This window comes from Pagrus pagrus, assembly GCF_965226575.1.
Source record: "Pagrus pagrus genome assembly, chromosome: 11".
NCBI lineage: Eukaryota > Metazoa > Chordata > Actinopteri > Spariformes > Sparidae > Pagrus > Pagrus pagrus.
Window position 1 is genome coordinate 7,433,899 of NC_140195.1, and position 19,322 is coordinate 7,453,220.

The window sequence follows — 19,322 nt, forward strand, 5'->3', positions numbered from 1 at the left end:
TGTGGCTGAGTACATCTGTCCCAATCCCTCTGCGTGTGAATCACTGTGCATGTGTGTGAGTGTGTGTGTGGTGTAACATAATGGTGCCCCGCGCGCGTGAGTGTGGTCGTTTGCATGTGTATGCATGTGTTTTGGCGACTGTTGATGTCGGAGCGATGTATTATGCATGATAAGAAGACTATTTGCAAAGCTGCCTTGGCTTTGATTTGACCTGATTGCCGTTTCTGCCTGGGTCACCCAGATTAGGCCCAGATTGGAGATGTGTGTGTGTCTCTCTGCACTGTGAATTATAGGCTGTACCTTTTAATGGGATTCATCATTCCAGCGCGACACACACTTCATCTCTATATTATTAGTCCCTGATAGCTGTTAATGATCATGTCGTGGCAATTTAAAGATGCTATTTTTAATCCTCGGGGCTGATATAGACTGACTGTGTACCTCAGCTCAAAATGTTTATTCTGCCTGATGGGTTACATAAGGCCACTGGCAAGACTCTAGAGGGGCCAGCTGTCACCAAAGCACAGCATACCCTGAAAGAGGGGTCAGATTGAGAGAGTAATAGGGAGTTTACAAAGACACAAAACGAGGAACAGAAGATGACAGAGACAAACTGTCCAGCTAAAAACTGTAAGAAGCTTTTTTAGTTTTGTGCAGGAGATTAATGGAGGCAAATTTATTTTCAGGCTCAATACTTTTCCCATCAACATCAGACAGTGACCAGAGTTGAGCTTAATTGTGAGAGATCTCCTTGTACAGAAGATAAGACAAATTGAGCTCTTGATACATAAAGCACATTGTCCTCCCTTCACTTCATCTGCGACCTCAGCTGCACTCTCCTCTGTATTAACTTTCTAGGAGTGATTATGTGCAGTGTAAGGCCTTGGGAGGAGATGGACAGCGGTTTCCCACACAGCGAGGGAGAGTAGAAATTCAGTGGCACCAGCAGAAAGATCTAAAATATTGCTGCGTCTGTGCGCGTTACGTATTCTAGCGGCATACTAATGCGGACAGACCGCAAGTTTGTGGATCTTAGACGGAGCAGAGTGTGAGAAGCACTGACGCTGTACAAACTGAAGTGTAAATATCTGAAGCAGTTTTGACAGATTCAGGACAGGAAAAATATTGCTTGAAAGTTAGTGTTCCATGACAGTTTGTTCTTGAGGTGGGAGACAAATCACTGAACAGCGAAAAAACATTTCCCGGTGTATCGGAGGATGGAGAGAGAGGTTGATAGATGTGAAGATGAAGGAGAAGAAGACAGTGTTTCAAGGAGACGGTCAGGGAGGTGTAAAGAAAAGGCTTCCGTGGGAAGTAATTTATAAGGTAAACCCTGCCAAAAATGATCCAAAGCTTAATTACAGCTTGTTTTAGGAATCCTGGCAAAGACACCCGTGAAATAAATCTCCATCTGACCCCATTCATTACTCACTGCCTTCTGTTAAAAGGAAAGTTTTGGGGGCTTGATGGAGTTTCACTAAATGACTCAACAAGTGATCGAGCAACAAGTAATTTAAGTAAGTTGTAACTGTTTTCTCCTCAGCTGCTTCACTTCTCCCTCACCGTTTCGTGACGGTCCGCCGAGGCAGCCCGGCGGCCAAGAGCGGTCAGATCCGGCCTGGAGATCGATTAGAGGCGGTGGAGGGACGCTCCGTGGTGACTCTGCCTCATCGGGAGCTTGCTCAGATCCTTCGTCGAGCTGGAAATACTCTGCGCCTCACCATCGTCCCCCGTCCCAGCACCTGTAAGCACAGACATAAGCATTCTGGACACATATGGGGCCTCACTGCAGGAAACTTTGCCATGTCTTATATTATCTCAACTTAAGAAATGCTGACAAAAACTGTAAAATTGATTCTTCAGTCTGCACTCGTCTGGTCATGCCTGTAACTGTGTTGAGAATGTAGAATCCATGAGAATGATGCCTGTAACCATGACGACGGCTGTCTCACTTCACTTGTCACTGGCGAGCTAGCTTGCTGCAAGTGACAATAATAGATGTGCTTTAAATATTAGCTTTGAATAAGTCAGATGCATTAATTGTGTTGGAGGAGAGGACTCACTGTACCAATTAATAGGCTACATGGTCCGGAAAATTTTAAGGCAACAGGCTAACATCAGTGTTAGCTTCTCCAACAGGCTAACACCTATGTTAGCTTCTCCAACAGGCTAACATCAGAATTAGTTTCTCCTACAGGCCAACATCTGGTTTAGCTTTGTTAACAGACTACCATCAGAATAAGCTTCTCCAACAGGCTACCATTAATTTTAGCAAGGCTAACAACAGTGGTAACTTCAATCATAGTCGTAATATTTTAGTGTTCACGCTGTTCCCTGTCTTCATTGTCATTGCCATAAAGATCTAAGGTCTATGCCATCCTAAATTGGGATTCCTAACTTAAGAAATAGTTCAGTTAGGATGGTTCTGTAACTAAATTTCTATCCTAGATAAAGATGAGTTTTTCCAGTTAGTGCAAAAAACCTAAATGTCATCCTAAACTGAGTTAAGGATGTCAGACTCAAGAAGTTTACATAATGTGTCCCATGTCTTTTAATTTATAATCTAACATCAATAATCACCTTTTCAGATTCTTCGAGCCTTTCAGAACCCACTGAGTATGAACCTGGTCACAGAAGCAGAAAGGGTCAGAGGTCGCGTCCAAAGGTGAGCGCAGCAGCATAATTATCGACGTATAATATTTCCTGCGGTGATGCTCATCAGTCCTCCTTCTTACTCACTCCTTCGTCTCCCAGCGCGACTCCAGGTATTACAGTGTGGACCTGGATCGCGGCCCCTCAGGCTTCGGCTTCAGCCTCCGAGGAGGCAGCGAGTACAACATGGGCCTCTACGTCCTGGGACTGATGGAGGGGGGACCGGCCTCACGGAGCCAAAAAATGCAGGTGTGTCCAATTGCTGTGTTTGTTTCTCCGTCACACTGTTGTGAGTTACTGGGACGCTGAGTGTTCAGTCAAAATGTCTGCTCTTCAAAAAGACCTCTATTAGCTACTATTACATGTTCATATTACAGGATTCACTGTCGTTTTAATGAGATAATAAATACAATATTTAAAGAAGTGTTTTTGTATGTTGTGGCTGCAGGTCAGCGATCAGCTTGTCGAGATAAATGGAGACAGCACAGCAGGGATGACCCACAGCCAGGCCGTCGAGCAGATCCGCAGAGGAGGCCACCGTATCCACCTGGTGCTCAAGAGAGGAAACGGTTACGTGCCCGACTATGGTGAGGCACAGTCGGAGGATTTAGGATTATTTCAGGAGGCAACCACCACGTGTTTACAAGAGAAATTGTGATATATTAGAGCGGGGAACCTTCTTGTGCATGACGTGCTTTTGTCTTGGGTGTGTGATGATCTGTCTTTTTCTGTGGGATTGATTCTAACTAAAATACTCTCTACCTTTTTATTCTTTCGTGGTGTTTCCCACCTTTTAACCCACACTCATCTGTGCTTCATTTGATCTCTTTTGCTTCTCTTACACCGCTCTTTCGCTCTTGTTTTTCCTTGTTTCCAAACATTTCTCTCCTTCCTGCTCCACTCCTCCCTTGTCTTCTTGTCTTTTTTCCTTCTCTTTCTCTCAGTGGAGCTCTCCAGTTTGTCTCTATGTATGACCAACTCCAAGCTAGGCGAGCCTTGCTTCTATGTCATTGGACGGACAGAGAATACGCGGTTGGTAATGGTTCCTGTTAGTTCTCCCATTTTCTGTCTCTCTACATTCTTCTACTCAGTCACCACTTCTGTCTTTACTTGACTTAGATGAAAGATACCAGAACAGCCTGTGTGTTGGACGTCCTCATGATAAGATGTTATCAACTTAAAGGTGCAATGTGTAAGACCCATTCAGGTCCAAACCTCCTGTGCTACCCCCTGGTCCCTGAGCTCTTAGTCCGGACTGCTAGCTGCACAGATAACTGAGCTAACTGGCTGTTGGCAGCTACAGTTAGCAGCAGTTAGTAGTTTTGAGTATGAATCAGACAGGTGTCCAATTCTTACATGCTGCATCTTTACAGATGCAATTTGTAAGAATTTTACTTAAAAACGTTCAAACATTAACTAAAGTTATCATTAGTATTTGAAGAAATAACAGTTTTGACATTATTTTAAAGAAGTCTTTGTCGGCCTATTGTGCTGCAGTGGTTTCTACTTAAGTTAGCATGCTAACTAGCTAGCCCCTGCCAGTTCTGTCTCCTAATACCACTTTGTACCTCAGGAAGGAGCTAGTGTGACAGTATGGCGGCAAGTTCATGATATTATCTATTATCTTTGAGCTTTTTAATAAACAAAATAACCTCATAAAAGGTCAAGAAAGGATTTATTCTTACACCAATTTTCCTTATTAAACAGAAAAATACAAGCATACACCAACCCAATAAGACGCGCTCAGTTGTCTCACTAACTCATCATTAAAACCACTTCATTCAAACTTAACAGAAAAAAAACAAAACCATCTAAATCTTTGTAAATCTTTGCACTGTTCCAACAATCACCAACTCTGGTTTTTTACCAAGTTAGATATAATATATTCTGATTCTACATGCTGTTTTTCCACGCTGCCTCGCTGATGCTGACCTCCCACATGCTCATTTCCTGCTTCACGCCTGCTGTGTATTTACAATATTAAGTACAATATCAATGAGGTAATAACACAAACTCAGAAATATTTATTTTTTCCATAACTGAATAAACAAGCTGTTCTCAGAGGAAAATAAGGTCCCAAGAACACTGTTTGAAGCTAGAAAGGTGGCAGGGTCCGCCACATATAAACAAAGTAAAGCAGTATGAAACACTTTGTTTATTCAGTTTATTCAGTCATGAAAACAAAGAGAGTTTGTTAATTTAGATTGTTTAGGCATAAAAATAAATCAGTCAGTGAAGATCTTTCTCTTCTGATTAAAGTGTCTTCCCAAAAACTACATAGTGCACCTTTAAGCTTGTGTCAACCAAAGATCTTATTTCAAGCAACTAATTGACAACCCATTCAAAAAACCCATTAGTGATTTGCCAATTTATTTCAGGTTTTAGGACTCATTTCTGCAGACCTGTACAGGACTGTTAACTGCACGGCTAACTGAGCTTACTAGCTAATGACAGCAACAGTTAGCAGCAGTTAGAGGTTACTTTAGTAAAATGCTGGTGGTCATTTCTTACATATTGCACCTTTAAATAATGATGTAGAAATTTCCAATAGTAGATTTATTTAGTTCCCCTCGGTCCTTCCTCTGAACAGACTTTGCCAGCGTCACAATTTGTCAGCACACAGAATTATTTAAATATTATTTCTAATCAAGGTTAATCCAGATGTTGCACTCAAATAGAAAAGCAGCCGTTGTTACGTAAGCTAATGCACCTCAACAAAAACAAAACAACTTTCTCTGCAACTTTCTGGATTTGAGAGCTCTTAAATAACAGATTACATAATGCTCTCTGCAAAGATTTTGTTCTTACTCCATTTAACTTGCCCGTTCACTCATTTTTCTCCTTCTCCTTTCACCCCCCCTCTCTACCCTCGCCGTTTAATGTGTCCAGGCCGTGAGCGCAGGAACGCACCCCCCTCCCTCCTGCGTCACCCCAAGGAGCAGGGTTTGGCTGCAGTAGACTCTACCGGGCGGAAGGGGCACAGCTCCAAGCAGAAGAGGAGAAGCAGGTCTTCAAATGGACGCGAGACAGAGAAAGAGACGGGAAGAAGAAGAAAAAGAAGGCCGGGCTCAGAGGGAGGAGGGCGCTCCGGTTTACAAAGCCCCATCTCTGAGCCGGGAGAGGGGTCTCGGGAAGCCAGGGACAGGAGGAGGAGGAGGAGAAAACGGGAGACTCAGAGTTTACCCAGAGATGCCCTCAGGAATTACGATGATAGTGAGACAGAAAGAGGGACAGAGAGGGGAACGAGAAGGGAGAGGAGGAGAGGAAGGAGCAAAAGCAGAGGGAGGAAAAGTAGAAGTGAGGAGAGGGTGAGAAGGGCAAAGGGTCGAGAGGAAGAGCGAGAGGAACCTGCTGTCGAGGAAAGGGTGGAAGAAAGGGTGGAGGAGGTGGAGGAGAGAGTCACTTTAGAGCAAGAGGAAGAGCGAGAGGAACCTGCTGTTGAGGAAAGAGTGGAAGAAAGACAGGAGGAGGAGGAGGTAGAGGAGGTGGAGGAAGTGGAGGAGGCGCTCAATTTAGGGAGAGAGGAGAGTGATGATGAGGTTTTCCTACCCATTCCAAGTCCTAACCAAAAGCTTCCCAGACCCAAACAACTCTGGGAGGTGGAGAACGATGAAAACTGGGACGTGACAGCAGAGTACAGGGAGCTGAGGACAGAGAAGGAGCAGGAAAGGCAATGGGATGATGACAGGAGTGAAAATAGCGAGACAGAGCTGAACCAGGATCAGAGAGATGACGATGCACAGAGCGAGAGGCCTTTACCAAGCGTCGCTGTGATAGATCCGGTGTCACAGAGAAAGCCCTTCTCCTTCCTCACCTCCACGCTGTCCGTAGAGCAGCTGGGGGACAATGAGTCAGAGTCTGGAGGCAGCCAATCTGACGGCAGCGTGTCTGCTGCCAGCATCTCAGGCCTCTCTCTGGCCCCCGCAGAAGCAGGCGGGCGCAGGGCCAAGGTGCTGCCGGGCCCCTGGCTCACACCCAGCCAGCAGAGGGTGGCTCAGGTAGAGGGGAGCAGGCGCCCTGGGAGCCGGACAGAGCGGGGAGGAGGAAGAAGCGCCGTCTCTTGACCGTTGACGGGAAGTAGCAGCTGAATGATAACAGATCCAGTCAGTCTCACACTGTTAGACCTCGACTTGTTTTCTGCAGCTACCCACACTACCAACATTTTCTCTTTGTCACTTTGATATCTACAGTAGTCTGAAGTCATATTCTTTGTGCCTTTTTACAGCTGACCTCTGGCTGGTGTTAAGTGTCGATATCACATTTGAACATGTAAAAATTGGTAAAGTTGTGTGAAACAGCGTTGTGTTTTTCCTCCGAGGCACCGCTGCCCCTCGCTATATTTAACTCCTCTCCTTATGTTTGCAGCGTTTGTTTCCAGGACGACGAGGTATTTCAGACACCTTGTTGATCCTTCTTCCTCCCCGTGTCTCACTCACGTCTTTCTGCATCTCTGCACCTTGGCGGAGTGTCCTCCTCTACTGTACACAAGACTACACAGACATTCACTTATACCTCATGAAGATACCGAGCAATAATAATGCAATTGTACAAGACGATCAGCCAATCCATTTCCGCTGCAGCGTGCCGATGTGGACCGAGAGCGAACGGTGTAACATGTTTGTACAATATCCTCTTTTGTCTTATGTGGACACTCGCCTCGACTTGTAATGTTGTCCCGTATAAACTGAATATTTGATTGTGATAATGCGAATCCCCTTTGACAGCAGGTGTGAAATCTATATTCTGTAAATATTTGTAGAGAAATAAATGACAGAACCTATTGTAAATATTATACTAACTGGAGCAAAGCCCTGATTTGTATGACTGTATTGTAATGCCTCATGATAAAGTCTATATGAAGATATATATATATATATATAAACATATGCAGTATATCTATATATTACATACAACAGCTACCCGTTTCAAATTATTTATTATCGTGTGATGAGAAGTGGTATATAAAATGTAAACACAGAACTATATTGTACCTGCCCTATTCATAAATGAATGTTTCGTAATATGCTGCTTGAGTGTGGATAAGGATCCTCTACTGTGTTGCACCCTACTTTCAAGAAGTCAGCAAAAGATGCCAAAAGTATGCATCCAGCGTGCATATTTCTACGTACTGTTATAATATCGTGTATGTGGGGTCAGAACAAAGAAAAAAACACGATCTAGATTCTAGAGAGTGCTGTGCCCATCGTGCCACGTACAGTTGCCTTGGTAACATCAACCAATTTATCCTAACCACTGATTTTTCTTACTGTGAAAACCCTTTTGCTCTGAGGTCTCTGATACATACGACAGAGAGGGGGGGTGGGAGGGCCGTTTAGTAATTTTCAGTCATGCCAAAAATAAAAAAAAAAGGCCCTTATTGTTAATCCAGAATAAAAATAATAATAATCACATCCAAGCCTCCGCAGAATCTGAGCTGTGTCGCGTCTAAGATGGCAAAATAGCACATCCCTTTTTGTTTTTTGCTGTCTGAATGGATACTGTGAGATGTTATTTTTCTATGAAATGACCTTTTTTTGAAATACTCAGGTTTTTCTCTTCGCTCTAGATAAGCCATTAGGAAGACAGAGGAGCTTACAAAGTGACTTCACGCCATTTTCACAACACAAGAGTGGGATTCATAAATGTCAAAGCACTGTTATGTTGATTCTTTATGGCAACATCAGAAGACGCAGACTGTTACAGCTGTTTGTTACCAGCCCATCGTCATCATCATCTAAAGATCGATGCTGTGTAGATGAAGTCGTCCCTTCATTTGTACCTGTTTTTGAAAAATGAACTGCTTGGTGTGCCCTGCCCATTTGTTTTGCATTGCTGTGCAGCCACCAGACATGGCAGCACGGCGACCAGACCGACATCCTGTACCCCCATACAGCAGAGTAGCTTGGTAGCCTATATGTAAGACTTATTTTATAACGTTTGCTAATGCTCTTTTTTTAGACTTTCATTTCCTAAGGGGGGATTATATGGCCGGACTGTAAACACGTTCTAATAAAACTCCAAATAAACTGCTGAACCAATTTCCTCAGTGGTCATGCATGTCTTTCCTTGTTTATTGCTTTTTATTTATTTATTTATTTATTTTTGGAGCAGCAGAAGAAGAGAGGCGGTTATGGACAGCAGATGGCAGCAGCATTATAGGCTGGAGTGCATTTATGAGGGAATGGATTTGAGTGAGGAAGAGATGGATGTGAGTTTAAGGGTCCAATAAAATAAAATAAAAAAAGCAATATATTCAGAAGCAGGATGGGATTTGTGGCTCTGAAGTGAAATACAATTAAGACTGTAAATCTGTCCTTGGAAACAGATTCTCAAAGAGGATTCAAATCTGATAATATCCCACTGATCAATTATTAAACCTGCTTTTTTCACAGATTTCACATTCGCCATGCACTCACTCTAATATTCATGTACAGTACAGCAGAGCAGCATCACCTGTGTGAGCTCTGATACACACAGAGAGGATTTATAGCCAGTGTCTCAGTTCAGATATGAGCACTTAAGCGCTGCCACTAAAAATAACAGCGCTCTGAGGCCTGCCTGCCTCTCTCTCTCTCTCTCTCTGCCTCATGTTGTCCTAAGCCACAGCATCCTTCTGTTCAAGTCAGACGCAAAAACAAATAACATCACCGCAGTGACAACAGCACTGCACACACAAGGACGTGATAAGTAGATGTAAACTGTACAAAAGACCTCAGATCAGGTTATTATAGGGAAACATGATGATCAGAGGAGGATGTGGCAGTTTCACTCTCTTATACAGGCAGTGCATGGCAGAGTATAGTGTTGGTTTCTGCATGTGCACTCCGGATTCAGGCGCTCCAACGAGGCTCCTGAAATCTGTAAAGTTACAAAGGTGATGGATTAAGACTCTGATTTCACCTTCAAAATAAAATACCATCCGTACACTTGGTCTCTGAGTTTCTCCTAATAAATGTAATGTAAAATGTGAAATTATTTATCATTTATTCCTTGAATTGATATTTTTCCCTGGCGATGATTGCATGCATAGAGAGTAATTTATTGAAAAATATAGATTTTTTTTGTGTGTTGCACATACTCTGCCATTATTCAGGTGTAGAGATGATAAAAAAATAGAAAGGTTGTCCAGTTCATTCAAGTTCTGCTGTTTTGTACAGTACATGTTTTGTCAGCAATTTATCCGTTTTAGTGTTGACGTTAATATAAAGAAGATAAAGATAAACAGTGTCGTAATAAAAAGCAAAACAAAACAAAAGGTCATACTTGAGTAAAAGTAAAGATGTTGTGTTAAAATATTACTTTGGTTAAAGGAGCACTTTGTAGTTTTGGGAAGAAATTTTAATCAGAAGAGAAAGACCTTCATCTTCAAAGCTTCAAACTAAATAAACAAACTTATTTTGTCGTCATGACTGAATAAACAAACTGACCTGAAAAGGACAACACAATTTCATACTGCAATACATGTAGGCCTACCAAGAAAAAGTACAAGTAAAAGTAAATCATATATATTTAAAATCATGTATATACTGTCTACTATTGGTTGACTGATTATCGGTTTGGTATAAATAAAATTAAAATAAATTTCATTTTTAAATGCTTGACTTTGGCTGTGATGCAGCATGTAATATGGTAAGTAACTAGTTGCTATATCAAATAAATGCAATGGGTAAAAAAGTACAATATTTGGACATATTAAGTAGCAGAAATGGAAATACTTAAAGGAGCACTGTGTAGTTTTGGAGAAAAAATGATAAAGGTAATAATGCAAGCTCAGAAATATTTATTTTTTCAATAACTGAACAAACAAGCTGTTCTCAGAGGAAAATAAGGTCCTGACACTGTTTGAAGCTAGAAAGGTGGCAGGGTTCGCCACATATAAACAAAGTAAAACAGTATATATTGTGTTGTCCTTTAAGGTCAGTTTGTTTATTTAGTTTATTTAGGCAAATACATAGGAAATACTGTTTGAAGCTAGAAAGGTGGCCGGTCCGCCCCAAATAAACAAAGTGAAACAGTATAAATTGTGTCGTCCTTTAAAGTTAGTTTCTTTATTCACTTATGAAAACTAAGAGAGTTTGTTGAGGCGTAAAAAAGTAAAGTACAAGCACCTCAAAACTGTACGCCTACTTTAACACAGTACTTCATTCATTCATTTGGTGATTTTATTATTGTTTTCCTGGAGATGCTTTCTTTGTTGTTGTTGTTTTTTCACCCACCTGCAGTCACCTACAAAGCATCTCACGCGGCTCCTCTTTTACTTTGAAACTCTCCGCGGCGGAAGCGGTGACATCACTGTGGCTGGCTTCACGGTGATGCGCTCGGAGGAAAAAGCCGCACGCATCGCTGCAGCTCAAGACGCTCAAGCAGCGAAAACCTCGTCCGTGTTTCTGCGCCACCGCAAAAGAAGACTCACCTGCGTGGATTACCGAGCCGACACAGCTGCGGGTCGACTCAGATAAGTAAGGAAACAACTCAACCTGGTCGATTAAAGACCGATTTTTTTCAAGATCAGCGCCGAAGTGCAGTTTAAAAGAGATTTACCACAGGCTATTATAAGACTTTCGGGTTGTTCATAAATATTCCGGATAGTTTTTTTGGTCTTTAAGAGGAGACACGTTTTTGTTTCTTGTTTTTTTTTATATATATTTATATATATATCTCCAGGAGCCTGTGTTTATGAATGCGTGACGTGGAAGTAAACTCTGCATTATCCTCGGATGAAAAAGCTCAGAGACGCACAGTTTGGGGAACTAATCAGAAATAACCGCACCGGGATGTAGTTTATTTGTCGGACCGGACCGGACCGGAGGGGAGGGTCTGGACCTGGAGAATGAACTTATCAGTAAGCTCACTTTCTGCGCTGTAAAGACACATCAAGCCATGGGTTGAAAGCGACGATGATAGACTGCGGGGATGTTCAACGTGGGAGGGTGCAGAATTTTCTGTGTTATGTAATGATTGACAGCGCCTGATAGTTAGTGGGAGATCATATACAGCGTCACCCCCCCATCACCCCCTATCCCCCCCTTTCCCCTTTATGTCGAGGAGATGGTTTGTGATCACTGATATCAAAGCTCTTCTGTCACAGGTCGGAGCATACGTTGATATTCTGTTTATTCTTCTGTATATTTACGATTAAAGCCAGCTGAGGTCCATTATTGAGCGTTAATCAGCCTCCTTTAGACTTACCTCTGTAACTCTCCCCCTCCAGCCAGTCTCAGTCTGTTTTTTATATATATTTTTTTGCTTTATGAGTTAATGTTCATCATGACGCCCCTGAATCTTGACCTGCTCCGTGCTGATCTGGAGTCCTTCAAAATGACTCTGACTTCAGGAAACAATCAGACAATCAGCGGCTTCTTTTTGAGTTTTGATCTCTTTTCTCAGCACTGCGACGTTTTTAAAGGCTACTAAGATGCTATAATGCTCATTCCCGCCCTCAGATTTGGGGATATGTAGTCTTTCTGAACTTCAACCTCTTAACCTCGCCTACTTCCTGTTTCTGAAGATCTGAAGACATTAGTTAAGCTTCACTAGGGCCTTCGTCGGTCCCTCCCTCCCCCCCACTCATCAGGGCTGGTGGGGGGGGTGGATCTCGGCCCCGCGGGGGTCGAAACTCTGGTGGTGGCTGGTGGTGGTCATACCCCTAGAGGCCCACCATGGAGACCAGCCCAGAGAGCCCCAACCGGGCTGTGGAGTACCTCCTGGAGCTCAACAACATCATCGAGAGCCAGGCCAAGCTCCTGGAGACCCAGAGGCGGCGCATCGAGGAGCTTGAGGGCCAGCTGGACCGGGTCAGCCAGGAGAACCAGGACCTGAGGCAGGAGCGCAGCCCGCGGACCCCTGGCTCGGACACCCCCGAGCAGAACCACAACCACAGCCAGCCTATGTCCCTCCCCATCCATCATGGCGGTGGCAGCAGCGGGAACAGTAGTGCGACGCCGGCTCAGGCCGCGGCTGCAACGACCACTACTCCAGGGCCCAGCAGGGAGAGGAGGACCCACACCAGGCTGACCAGAGGTCTCTCCTGCGGCTCCAACACCACGGAGCGAGACCGGCTGGAGCGCACCGACAGCACCGACACCAACACCAGCTCCACCATTCGCAGAAAGTAAGTTCCTCTCTCACACCAATGAATGATTGGCGTCATGTCAGTGATCTTGACCAGGTGACATCTCCTCATATCAATGTGACAGAACATTTATATGCTAAACCCACATAAGTGACAGGCTGTGTGACGCTGCAGCCTCTCCAGGCATTAGAGATAATCCTCAGAGTGATGGGACCAAACCTAAGAGGGGATCTTTTAAATACACCACCACCAACACCAACACCACCACGAGGAAATCCGCAGAGCGCTGGAGAATTATGGGTTGCGTGATAAGTGCTCGAGGTGTCCATTTCCTCGTGCCGTGTGATTATGCCTGCAGAGGGGTTTGATTTGTGTAATGATCACGGTCTATTACGTGAGGGAGCGTAGGAGTTTCATAGTAGCGTGCTGAGGGAAAACTCAAGTCGAGGCAGGAGGGTTAGGGGCCTCGTTTGTGTTCATCTGAACTCTAGGGACCGAGCGAGGTCCCCGTGCATGAACAAAATCCACCCACTGTTTGCTAAAAGTGTGTTTCTCTTTCTCCACTTTAATCTGAACTCTAATCTGGTTGTCGTCCCCCCCTGCAACCCCCTCCTCCCGCCTCCCCCAAAACTCAAGGCTGACCTGAAGTAAGAGTGCTGCACAAACACAGCTTTGGCAAACAGCGAGTGCATCTGTCCTCGCTTTTTTACTTAACCACGCACAGAAAGAGCCGGCTTTTGTTCCGGAAGCATTAGGCTTTGCTTTTGTGAGTAGGCAGCAAATTCATGTGCAAAAAAAGTACACAGTGAAATATATTGTTGCAGTCCTAGCAACAGAAAATCCATCAGTCTTGTTGTGCATGTGATAACATTTCTCTACCCGCAGTCATCTCAGCAATTATCACCGGACTCTGCTCGCTATCTGTTTTTCTCGCGCTCCCAATCCTCTTATCAGCGATTGATTCAGACTTGACCAAATCCCTTATCGATCCGAGGCGTCTTTTTCCCCTCCGCTCGTCTGCCTCCCTTCATCCCCGGGGGTGACTGAGTCATTACACAGAAGCGCACATTGGTGATTTATGTAGGTGTTGAATGCAGTGATGAATTGCACATGTAGATCTTGCTGATCCTCCCTTGTTGATTGCCCGCAGCCGCCTGTAGCTGACTTTGGATTCAGGCTCAGACAAGCGGATCATATGAAGTGTCACATTTAATAAAGAGTCACCCGCACAGCAGAGCCATATTGTCCCTGTCTGGCTGTGACTCAGCCTTCGACCAAAACTGGCCTATTAGCTGAGGTCAGCGATAAAAATAAAACAAAACCCTCCATCCTCTGATCACGGATCAGACGCGAACATGATTTTCTTCATCGGCAGATGCTCCGAATATGACTCCAATCAGAAGACGAGATGTGGGAGAGAGAGGGAGGAAGGGGGAGAGGAAAAGGATGACAAGGGGGGAGGAAAGTGACTGAGCGACCTCACTCGGCGTGCCCCAGTCTGAAAGAGAAAAGGTGGAACACACACACTGATTCACCATCTGTCAATAGTGTGTGTGTGTGTGTGTGTGTGTGTGTGTGTGTGTGTGTGTGTGTGTGAGAGAGAGAGAGGGAGGGAGGAGAGGAAAGGGGAGTCTGGGCCAGGAAGGCAAAGCTCAGAGGGCTGTCTTTGTTTTTGTCCAATTAGTTTTTGTTCCTCCAGCAGGACTCCTCATCTCTGCCCGGTGCTCTCTGCGTCTCGCATAACAATTTTGATTCCGGACAAAGAAAAACTGAATGAACTCGTCCCCCCCCCTTTTTTTTTTTTTTTTTATGTTGTTGTTTTTTCCCCCCTCAGCCATGCGTGCAGCAACTGCATCCAAAACAAAAGTCGCCTCTCTCTGCTCCCCGTCCTCCCAGCGGCGGGCTGTAAACAGCTGTCCCAAATGCTACCCCGCTTCGTCCCTGTCCTCCTGTTAATGGCAGTGTGAACAATGCGAGTCTGAGGCCCGGGGACGAAATTATTTCTGATGTCGAGTCTCTCCTCCAAGACGCAGCGGGGTTGAGGGCACTCGCCACGGCTCGCTGCGAGCGCGGCAGATGTTTTTTGTTGTTATTTTGGGATAGGTCACGCAAGTGTGTGTGTGTGTGTCAGTGTATCTATATATCATATATGCACAAAAATGTGTGAAAGAGGGAGGGAGGTCCACGCAGAGTGCATGAGAGATTAATTAGTGTGACCAGAGTATAATTACCACTAGCCCAGGGGTGATAATTACTGCCGTGTGCGTAAGTGTGTGTGCTGTGTGTGTCTTTGCAGCGAGAGTGCGCGCGTGTGTGCGCACTGTGGGATAAAACCTGGGATGTCCATTATTAGACAGCTAATGTGACCCTGCAGTCTGCCGCGCGTGCTGTCGTGTCATGACGATGTGACAGATCCAACAGCATGGGTGAGAGATTACAGTCCCTCATTACGTGCTCCATACGTGCCCTCCTGCAGCTCACAGGCCGAGAGGCGGGGGCAGCCAGAGGTCTTCCTGGCGACAGCCCCGGTGGTGCTGACACTCAAAGCGCTCTCATTACATAACGGATAACGGCTATCGTTCCCCTTCTTCGCTCCCCGGAGAGCGCTGAGAAGGTGCTTGTGTGTCTAATGTTCGTCTCTCCATCTCCATCTCCATCTCCATCCAAAGCTCGCTCTCCACGCAGGCCACCGTGGGCATGTGCTCCACTCTCTGCGCAATTGACGTTAATTCAGTTTGGGAGGACGGTAAATGGGCTTTTGTTTCAGAAGAAGCTTAATTTGCCAATTCTGCTAAGCTCTTACTACACACAACCCCATCCCCTGTACAACCCCCACTCCACCCCTCCTCTCTCTCTCTTTCTCTCTCTCAGTGTCTTTCTAACTCTCTCTCTCTCTCACATACCCACGTACACACACTCACTCTCTCCCCCTCGCTGTTTCTGTTTCCCACTGCTGCAGATATGACTCAGAGAAGCTGCAGAAATTACTTTTGTGCTATTCTCTTTCTCTTCCCCTCCGCGCTCGCCCGCTCCTTTCCCTGCCATTAACCGAAGCACGGCTCTTGTTCCCGATCAGGCTGATTGAATTATTTGTTTTTCCTTCGCTAATCAAACGTCCTATGATATGTAGAGATCTGGGTGTTTGTGTAGCTGTATGTTTCAGCCCGTTGTAGCGCAGATACAACTTGCAGAGATGAACTGGCCCCGGGCGAATGTGTGGGTTAGCTCAGCTGAGCCGGTACTGACCCGCTCCAAACAGTCTGTGTGTTATGATGGGAGCTAATCTATTCTCTATGGACTCACAGTGAGTTTCTCCAAGAAATACAGTGAGAGCTGCAGCTGCCGTTTTTTTTCCTCAAGAACTCAAGAATCTCACTCTCCTTTACATTTTTCTATTTTTGGGATGCGAAGTGGATTAAACAATGCTTAATTTTGCCCCCCCCCCCACCCCGAATTAAAATAACGCAGGAGCGCTAATGATTTCTGTGATGCAGTTTAGCCTGACGTAAATTTAAATGATGGATGTGTGTGTGGGAGGCAAGTGTACGTGGGTGGTGTTTTTTTGCCTTCTCCTCGCCATTTCTGAGTGCAGCGAGTGTTCATGGCTCCATGCAGTGTGCGCAAGTGAAAGAAATCATAATCTCCGTTTATATTTGGTCACGTGTTGCTCAGGATTCATGAGGATGCATAGATTTAAAGTATGAGTGGCCCGATCATCCCCAGGGAAGACTGACCAATGACCCTCGGCTGTCTCTGCAGATGGTCATGGTCAGCACAACGAGGAACTCAGGGTTTTTAGGCTTAATGCATAAAAACACATTTTACCCTTTTAAAGTGGAGCTTGAGTCATGATTAGTCGATCAAAGGTTAATTAATCAATAACTATTTTGACCTCCTTTAAGTCATTTTTCAAGCAAAAATGTTAAACAGTTGCTGGTTCTTGTTTATAAATGTTACAGGTTACTGTTAGTTGGACAAAACCTCATTTTGGGTTCTGCGAAATTGTGATTAGCATTTTTTGACATTTTATTTCAAGATTTATTGATAGATGGATTAATCAATAGTGAAAATAATCATTAGTTGCAGCCCTAATGTAAAGGGAGAAGGATACACAGGCTTTAAAGCAACATCATGCAGAAATTTTTTTTTTGTGCGGTTTGGCGCCCCCCACAGTTTCTGAGTGCAACAACACTGTGGTAAACACAAGAACTTGTATGTTGAAGTAAACATGCATGTAACGCTGTGATCCTACCTGCTCACTGAAGTCACACAGTGCAGAAACAAATGATACAAGATACCTGTTACAAGACACTGTACCATCAACATCATTTTGAGGCTGTTATAAGGTAAAAAAGTTACATAACGTTGCTTTAAAGTTGGATTTGACATGTTACGGTGGTCTCACCAATGTTTCTTGGCAGCATCTACAACAGGGCCCCAGACTTAACTTTTACCCTGGTTGCACTTGTGCGCCTAACTTTTTCATTTAGGTAAACACAACAATGTCAACAATTTTATTCATTTAAATCACAGCACACGCACCAAGAAATTGCAATAACAGGAATATTTTGGGTGCATGTGCGACCAAACTAGCCGCACCCTAGAGCCCTGATATGTTGGTACTGTAGGGTTGAAGCGATATACCGATAAGGGTAATGGACGATTATCAAACCGTGTACATTTGCTTATGTACGGCAATAAATTGTACTGTTGATTTTGTGTTATTTAAAAATACATTTTGAGCTTATAACTATTTTCGTGTCTGATATTTTGCGAAATTAAAATAAAGCATATGTTGAACCAAACAACCAGAGGTGGAAAGAGCACTGAAAACCTGTACTCAAGTATGTGTACAGTAACATTACTGAAATATTACTCAATTACAAGTAAAACTACTGGTATTAAAGTAATGAATAAGTAAAACTACAAAGTATTCTTCTCAAATGCTACTCAAAGTATCAGTTACTTTATAACCATTGATGCATTATCAGTAGAGAGAGGTTTCTGTTTCTCCAAACCGTCGCCGGCTGCAGAGTTTTGTGTGTTTGTCCATATATCCGGGTTTTCATTGGCCTGTTGGTGATAAAGATGAAAGGTTTAGATATTAATTCATATTGTACTCAGTACTGAATTATGATTTTAAAAGTAACTAAGTAGATTACACGGTGTAATACATGAGCAAATAAAATTACAAATTTGGAAAAAAAACTCATAAAAGTACCTAAAATGATGACTTAATGACGTATTTTGAGTAGCAGTAATTAGAAAAAACATTATCTACGCCCTGTACAGTGACACTGTGTAGAAACGACTCTGTGTTCTGACAGAAACGTCAATATCACATCAGCAGACAGACGTGTTGTTCTGCGTCTGAATGAAAACTCCAAGTGAATTGAACAGTATGTTGAACTTCAGACACTCAACCCGGCCTCTCTCTCTCATTTACTCACCCTCTGTTTGTGTCTACCATCCCTCCTGAGATTTTTGAAACAGTACGGAGACAAAGTGAAGAGCTGTGATGTAAAGTTATTTACAGGAAGTGAAATGTCCTTGTACCGGGAGCGTTGAGAGAGCTATAGTTGCTGTGGAAACTGTAAAGCTGTCCTCAAGGCAGTTGTAATATTGTATTTCCGTCCAGCAGCTCTCCCTCCCTCCACCTCCACCTCCAGCTCGCCTCACCTCTCCTGGGGGTGGGAGGGCAGCTTAAATATCCAGATCCTGACTCAACCTTCTCCCCTTTTTTCTTCCTCCTGGCCGCCCTGTCAGTTCGGAGCAGCTTCGCTTTAAAGGGCAGCTGTGTGCAGATAACAGTCGTGTCCCAACAACAGCCGTGCTAAATTAGCGCTGAGATTAGCGGCCTTGCTTTGTTATTAGGGAGGAGGCCCGAGCTCTGAGCCTTCTTGTCCGTTGATCAGTGGGTTGAACATGTAATGGTGACCCCCCGCGGCGTCGTACGCGCAACCCTGTGGGGTCATCGTGTGATGAACACACGTGCGCATCCACAGTGTCCCCCCCCCTCCCCACCTCCCTCCAGCTGCTGCTATGACTTTATTCATTGTCTTTTTACCGTTCAGATGCAGATAAGTGGCACTTTTGAGGCGGGATGTTTGTCAAACACGTTTCTCTGGAGCAGAATAGGGAGACTGGTTACCGTGGGAACGCTGTGAGCTCTTCTGTGAAGAACTCTGTGGGCGAGAGACACCGAACAGAGAGATGGAGAGAAGTGAAGAGAAGAGAGGGTAGGAGTGGGAGCAGGAGCAGGGTGAAAGACAGAAGCAGGATTGAATGACTGCTTGATGGGGATGGAGGAGACATACTGAAGACGGATGAGCGCTGCGATGTTTTCATTTAGCGCGGGTTACAGGTTGTCTCTCATTGAAAAAAAGTTTGGATGTGGTTCCTCCGAAACGCAGGCAATTAGTCATCCTTTTGTGACGGAGATCTGTTCTCAGACTTTACAGAACATCCCTGTGGTGATCTGCAGGGGTATCAGTTTTCCATGAATTACTCCCTCTGTGTCTCCCACCTCACATTGAAATGAAGTCTAATTATTCTTCATTTGAGTGAATCATATCCACACGCGCACACGCGCGCACAC

General features: G+C 44.4%; 2 protein-coding genes across 2 annotated transcripts in view; both read left to right on the forward strand.

The window, feature by feature from the left end:
• The window catches only part of magixb (MAGI family member, X-linked b), a 45,774-nt gene extending 37,080 nt beyond the window's left edge, over window positions 1-8,694 (forward strand). Inside the window, exons 14-18 of the mRNA XM_084366866.1 lie at window positions 1,544-1,744; window positions 2,589-2,665; window positions 2,755-2,901; window positions 3,101-3,239; window positions 5,542-8,694. Coding sequence (XP_084222992.1) covers window positions 1,544-1,744; window positions 2,589-2,665; window positions 2,755-2,901; window positions 3,101-3,239; window positions 5,542-6,716 — 1,739 coding nt within the window. The 3' untranslated portion in view covers window positions 6,717-8,694. The remainder of the gene's footprint in view (window positions 1-1,543; window positions 1,745-2,588; window positions 2,666-2,754; window positions 2,902-3,100; window positions 3,240-5,541) is intronic.
• A 2,258-nt stretch (window positions 8,695-10,952) lies between these two features.
• Window positions 10,953-19,322, forward strand: part of iqsec2b (IQ motif and Sec7 domain ArfGEF 2b) — a gene marked incomplete at its 3' end in the record, with an annotated part of 31,348 nt that continues 22,978 nt past the window's right edge. Inside the window, exon 1 of the mRNA XM_084365823.1 lies at window positions 10,953-12,763. Coding sequence (XP_084221949.1) covers window positions 12,312-12,763 — 452 coding nt within the window. The 5' untranslated portion in view covers window positions 10,953-12,311. The remainder of the gene's footprint in view (window positions 12,764-19,322) is intronic.